At 37.0% G+C, this 7,038-nt stretch overlaps 1 protein-coding gene across 2 annotated transcripts in view; it reads left to right on the forward strand.

The window, feature by feature from the left end:
- OTUD4 (OTU deubiquitinase 4) overlaps positions 1–7,038 on the forward strand; it is a 42,677-nt gene that overhangs the window by 16,854 nt on the left and 18,785 nt on the right. For both annotated transcript variants that reach the window (XM_005864868.2, XM_014538515.1), the window contains 3 exons: positions 1,887–1,981; positions 3,015–3,118; positions 3,220–3,406. In XM_005864868.2, the coding sequence (XP_005864930.1) occupies positions 1,887–1,981; positions 3,015–3,118; positions 3,220–3,406 (386 nt within the window). The remainder of the gene's footprint in view (positions 1–1,886; positions 1,982–3,014; positions 3,119–3,219; positions 3,407–7,038) is intronic.

Here is a 7,038-nt window from a genome sequence, read left to right on the forward strand (position 1 = left end):
TCTGGTCCAAAGTGTCAAAAATGCCAAGGTTAGAGAAACTCTGGAAAAGGTAATTTCCAAAGGTCCCTTTTCTGTTGTTTATGATAAAAATGGACTATTTCCAAAATAAAAGCAATCCACGTACACAAAAATTAATTGGAAGATAATTTTCATCAAAATGGCTTCCATCAAAAAGTGTTGCCTTTTGCTCTGGCCAGGTGGCTCAGTTGGTTGGAGCGATATCCTGTACACCAAAAGGTTTGGGGTTTGATTCCCGGTCAGGTCACATACCTAGGTTGCGGGTTTGATCCCTAGTCGGGGCATGTATGGGAGTCAACAATCATTGTTTCTCTCTCACATTGATGTTTCTCTCTCCCTCCCTCCCTGCCTCCCTCCCTCCCTACCTCCCTCCTTCCCTGACCCCCTTCTTTTCTTTCTCTGAAATCAATAAAAACATATCCACAGGTAAGGATTAAAAGGAGAAAAGTGTTTGCCTTTTCAAAACTACCTTACAATAGCCCTTGACAAACATTTCTCCTTGACTTGTGGGGGAAACACTAATTTCCTTTGTTATAAAGTGGTTTGTGAAAAATATCTGATTGACCAGGATTATATCTGTACACTTTTGAGCACTTTTCATAGTGTTCTGGTTCTGGGGTATTTGAAAGGAAGAAGAGGATGTAATTCATTTAGGTTCTTCCTTATGGGATTGTCAGAATTGTGCTATAATTATAGAACAGAATTGTGAAATCTTTGAAGGGAACAAAAGAGAAGAATAAAACCAAGGCTTAGGGTTCCCCTTCTTCCCCACCTCTCAACAGAGAAGAGAAGATTGCTTGTCTTACGCTGCATCACTAAAGTTTTGTTACTCATTATTTCAAATCATGCATATCTTTGAGGTTGCAGTTGCTTTTGGTAGATGCCATTAATAAGGTAGATGATAAAGCAGATACTTGTTTTAATTTTTTCTATTTTAGAGTATTTTGTTTCTAATTCTACTACTTAACTTTAACTTGGATAAAATTTAATTGAAACTTTATTGTGTAAACTGCTAGGAGTCAAAGATGACTTGTTTACTCAAGTGAGCATGTAAGATACAGTTTTAACTTTTGATAAAAAACTTCGGAAAAATATTTTTGATTGTTAAACTCAAAGAGAGGAAGGCAAAGTGTCCTATTTTGATTTGTGAAGAATGAAACCTCAGTTCGAGGACTTTGTCTACTAATAAAAGTACGAGGGTACTCAAAGCCATGCAACACGGGTGGGCTCTTAGTGCTCCTGGTGTAGTCATGCCAGATGCCCTATTCATTGTGTATTGTTTGACTATAGAAACACCTCAGGGCTTACTCTCCTATCACAGTTTACTCTTGGAAAATACCATCTTAGAAAACAGATAACAGATCTATTTTTAGGGAGGAGAAAGGTCACAGTTACACATAGTAATTATAATAATACTGTCGCGTCCTTCATGTATATGATACATACCTCATTCCATCTCCATGAGTCCTATGACTTTGGTACTATTATTAGTCTTATTTTGCATATGAAGACACTGAAGTATGAGAAGTAACTTGCCCAAGGTCATATTGCTGGTAAGTAGAAATGCCAGGCCTGGAATCCTGGTTGTGTTGTGCCACAGTCCTGACTTCAGGACCAGGACAAGATGCCTCTCTTGTTAGGAGCCTTAATAGATGTTGCTACTACTTCTTGAACTATTTAGGATACTAATTTAGAACAATTTTGGAAGGGTAAACACAGAGAAACATATTATTGTATACTGTTTTGAAATTAGTTTTGTGTTTAACAATATGCATTTCATTTTCTCTTTAATTGGAAACAATAAATTTTAAAAACTGATCATTAATGCAAGGAAGCAGATGACTGATCTTTCTGGAATTGTTCAACAGGTTAGGTTGGATCACAATGGAAAATTTTCTAATGCAGACCTTCAAGGGGTTCATTCTGAGAACGGACCAGTTTTGGTTGAAGAAGTTGGAAGGAAGTATGTACTGCTCTTCAACTAAGGCATTTACTGTCTTTTCAACTTGCCTAATGTAATCATGAGCATTTCAAAATGGCTTTGTGCATTTTAAAATTCACTTAAAGGTGTTGCCTATGTGTAGAAATGTTTGTTTAGAGCTTTTGAAAAATAGAGTTTAAATTCAGTGTTTTGCATGATGATATAGTTTAAATAAAAAGAAAACTCATTTTGCCCGTTACGGTTTAAAATGTGCCATTCTTCACAAAGGCAGTTTGGGAAATTGACTATTTTATAACTATAAAGTGGGAGCTTTGGAGGACAGAGATCATATTCATTCCGAATATTATTTGGTACTGCATTGCATGTAATTAATTTTAAATAAATGTCAGACGGAGTAAAATTTTATGGTAGATTTACAATGTTACTTTAGAATACCTTTTATTTTAGTCGCTGCTGCCCTTATTAGAGATAAAGGTAGTAAGTCAGACCTAAACTTTACTATGGAAAACTTCAATCATACATAAATGTCAGGAGCATAGTGCAGTGAACTCTAATATACCATCATCCTGGTTCATCAGTTAACAGCATTTAGCAGTCTTTTCTAATCTATTTTCCCTAACCCTTTTTAGAAATGGAATTGGAATAATTCAAAAAATCCAGATGTTATACCATTTCTCATAGACATGTAGGTACTTTTATATGTCTCTAGCACAGTAAGGGCTCCTGCCTCTCCCCACCTGAATGACAGTACCATTATCACATCTAACAAATAGCAGTCATTCCTCAAATCTTTTGCTTTGATTGTGATTTAAGGCCTTTTAGTCTTCTGGTATTTTTGGGTTTGAAAACATGTTTTTGATTTATGTTCTCTTTTATTTATTAGAATTACATCTGGGTTGCTAAATGGCTTTGTTTGTACTTTATTTTTAATATAAGAACTAGAGCTGGAAATTTTTATGTAAGTTACAAATAAAATAGCTATGCTGAATACTTAAGTAGATATTGTTACTATGAGCATTTTAAATTATTACATGTCTTTTCCTCCCTTTTGAAGGCACTCACCGAAGACCCTCAAACCACCTCCCTCAGAAAGCTGGAACACAGTGTCAGGGAAGAAGATAAAAAAACCTACCCCTTCTGGACAAAATTTCCATTCTGGTAAGAGCACATCAAGTTATTCTTTTTTGGGGGGAGGGGTAAAGATACATGGCATTGTTGATCATAGGAAATTATGAGGTATTTTTGGATTCTTGTCACAGATGCAGATTATAGAGGGCCAAAGAATTCAAGCAAGACAGTAAAAGCTCCATCAGCACTACCTCCTCGACTCCAGCACCCTTCGGGAGTAAGACAGCATGCATTCTCTAGTCATTCTGCAGGATCACCGTCTCAGAAACCCTCTAGTGAGCACAAGAATCTTAGCAGGACACCTTCACAGATCATAAGGTAAGGGAGGGGCATTTTCTTTTATTTGCCACATTTCATGCTTTTAGTTATAGAATAATATTAAAAGTATTGTTGATAAAATACTATGTGAGGATTTCAGTTCTTCATAGTTCTCTTTAAAGAAATAAAGTAACTTTGCAGAGTAAGTCATCTTTATTTTTTTATTTGTTTTTTGTCTAAAGTTTTACATGTGTCTCCCTTTTCCCCAATTGAAACCCCCCCCCCCCCCCCATTTGTCTCTGGATCTTTTCTTGTTAATCAAATGATGTTGATCATTATATTCCACATATGAGTGAGGTGATGTGATATTTATCTTTCTCTGACTGACTTATTTTGCTTGGCATAATGCTCTCTGGTTCCATCCATGCTGTTAAATGGTAAAAGTTCCTTCTTTTTTATAGCGGCATAGTATTCCATTGTGTAGATGTACCACAGTTTTTTCATCTACTCATCTGCTGATGGGCACTTAGGCTGTTTCTATTGTGTTGCTATGAACATAGGGGTGCATATATCCTTTCTGATTGGTGTGTCTGGTTTCTTGGGCTATAGTCTTAGTAGTGGGATTACTGGGTCAAATGGGAGTTCCATTTTTAACTTGTTGAGAAAACTCCATACTGTCTTCCATAGTGGCTGCACCAGTCTGCATTCCCACCAGCAGTGCAGGAGGGTTCCTTTTTCTTCACATCCTCACCAGCACTTGTCATTTGTTGATTTTTTAAAATTTTAATTTTTTTATTGATTTCAGAGAGGAAGGAAGAAGGAGAGAGAGATAGAAACATTCACAATGACAGAGAATCATGGATCGGCTGCCTCCTGCAAGTCCCCTACTGGGGATCGAGCCCACAACTCGGGCATGTGCCCTTGACTGGAATTGAACCTGGGACCTTTCCGTTCACAGGCCTACTCTATGCACTCATTCAAACCGGCCAGGGCTGATTTGTTGATGATAGCCATTCTGACAGGTGTGAGATGGTATCTAGTTGTTTTGATTTGCACCTCTCGGATGATTCATGACTTTGAGCATGTTTTCCTATGTCTCTGGGCCTTCTGTATGTCCTCTTTAGAAAAGTGTCTATTTAGAGCCTTTGCCCATTTTTTGATTGGATCGTTATCTTCCTTTTGTTAAGTTGTATGAGTTCTCTGTAAATTTTGGAGATTAAACCCTATTAGAAATGTCATTGGCAAATATGTTCTACCATGCAGTGGACTTTCTTGTTGTTTTGTTGATGGTTTTGTTTGCAGTGCAGAAGATTTTTATTTTGATGTAGTCCCATTTGTTTATTTTCTTCTTAGTCTCCATTGCCCTAGGCGCTGTGCCTGTAAAGATATTGCTGCAACATATGTCTGCTATTTTGCTGCCTATGGAGTCTTGTAGGATTTTTATGGTTTCCCGTCTTACATTTAAGTCCTTTAGCCATTTTGAGTTTGCTTTTGTGTATGGTGTAAGGTGGTGATCTAGTTTCATTTTCTTGCATGTATCTGACCAAATTTCCCAGCACCATTTATTGAAGAGACTGTCTTAACTCCATTGTATGCTCTTGCCTCCTTTGTCAAATATCAACTGAGCATAATGGCTTGGGTCGGTTTCTGGGTTCTCTGTTCTGTTCCAGTGGTCTATATGTCTGTTCTGGTGCCAGTACCAGGCAGGTTTGAGAACTGTTGCTTGGTAATATAGCTCAATATCTGGTATTGTGATCCCTCCAACTTTGTTGTTCTTTCTCAGGATTGCTGTGGCTATTCAGGGTCTTCTTTTTATTCTAGATGAATTTTTGGAGAGTTAGTCATCATTATTTTTGAATAATTTTTTCCCCCCAGTGACTTGGGAGATCTTAGCCAGGTCTTATTCTGGCACTTAATAGTTGTCTGGTAGTTTGTTATAAGTTAAATACTGAATTCCAAATGGCATTTCTAATTTCTTGGAGGGTGAGGATGTTTTCCTTTATATAGGAACTTAAATCAGTTAAGATGGTTGGTTTACTTTGTTCTAATAACTTTGTATTGTTTGGGTTAATGTGTCTAATACCAGATGGAGCTACAAGTTGAGGTTCATGTAATCATGATTATCAGCATTCTGACTGAATATACAGACACAGGTGAACTTCAGGGTCATAATTTCCTGTATTATGGATTTTATTTTTTTCTTAATCTGCCCTTCCATGGAGAAGTTTATATCCCTTTAAAGGAGCTTTATTTGAGAAGGTGTGTCTGAAGTGGAGGCTGTTCTTTTCATGCAAATGTGGCCATGTCTCTGGGCACTGCAGCCCTTCTAGGTGACTGTGACCTGTGCCTCTCTCTCCCCTATTATCTGAACAGCTGTAGCATCAGCTTATGTGCTTGACAAGTTCTAGTCTTTAGTTCCTTTATTTTTGGCATTTGGGCATTTCCCTTTCTTGGGATATACTTAACATTTTTTCATTAAAGATCGTTTATATAACATAACATCTTCAAGACAATTGTAGGTTCTTAGGCTGACATGTTACTATTACTGTGTTAGTTTCCTGGGGCTGTTGTAGCAAGGTACCACAAACTGGGTGGCCTAAAACAGTAGAAATTGATTAAAATTCTGGAGGCTAGAAGTCTGAACTCAAGTTGTTACTAGGGCCATGCTGTCTCAAAGACTCCAGGGTAGAATCTGTTCCATGCATCTCTCCTGCTTCTGCTGTTGTGTGTAGCCCTCTCTGTGCAGGGACAATCCCGGCCCATGTGTGTGTCCTCTCCCAACAGACAGAATTTGTGCTTATTAATCAACTAGTTATGGATGAAGTCTGTTGTTTGGATATTGACCAGACTCCACTAGCATTTGGTGGCATCTAACTCAAGGCAGGCAAAGTACCTAAGAGATCTGACTTATTTTGAATATAGACTTTGGAAACCTAAAAATGTGAAGTAAACATAGGAAGGTCATAGGTAGAAATGAATTTTATTTTTTTAACAGACTGGAAAAGAAGCATTTTTTCCCCTTGAATACAAGAAAACTCTATACTCTTCAGTGTCTTGAAGATTAAAAAAGAAAATACACATGGGCTACTAAATGGCTAATTTGAAATATACTTTTGTTTACCACAAACAATTTATATCCAGTATGTTTCCGCTGTTGAATCAGTCCTATCTCCTAGGCATTGGTAGAATGATCAGACAGATATGAAATGTCTCTGTAGCCTTAGGATCAGTTTCTGCTTTGTGTGTTAGCTGTATATTACTTGGTATATGAAACACGATGGCAGAAGGCAGTAGGTAATACATAGACATGAAGCTTTAGAGAATGTTTGCCATTGTGATTGATTACATAGAAACCTATTTGTATTTGCAGTTAGTATGCCTTCTCCACTGTATCTATGGAGTGGATTTTACTATTATATTAAAAGAAATTTAGAGACTGCTGATGATCAAATATTTAAAGTAAGATTTAAAAAAAATTAAGTCTAGAATTTTATAGTTAACAGTCCCCTGGATTTAAGCCCATTAAAGTTTATCTTTCTAATGTTCAACACATTAGTTTTGAATTATTCTACTTACAGAACAGAATCTTTTTTTGTTGTTCCTTTTTTTTAAATTAAATCTTTATTGTTCAGATTATTACAGTTGTTCCTCTTTTTTCCCACCATAACTCCCCTCCACCCAGTTCCCACCCC

This window comes from Myotis brandtii, unplaced genomic scaffold (genome assembly GCF_000412655.1).
Source record: "Myotis brandtii unplaced genomic scaffold, ASM41265v1 scaffold192, whole genome shotgun sequence".
Taxonomy (NCBI): domain Eukaryota; kingdom Metazoa; phylum Chordata; class Mammalia; order Chiroptera; family Vespertilionidae; genus Myotis; species Myotis brandtii.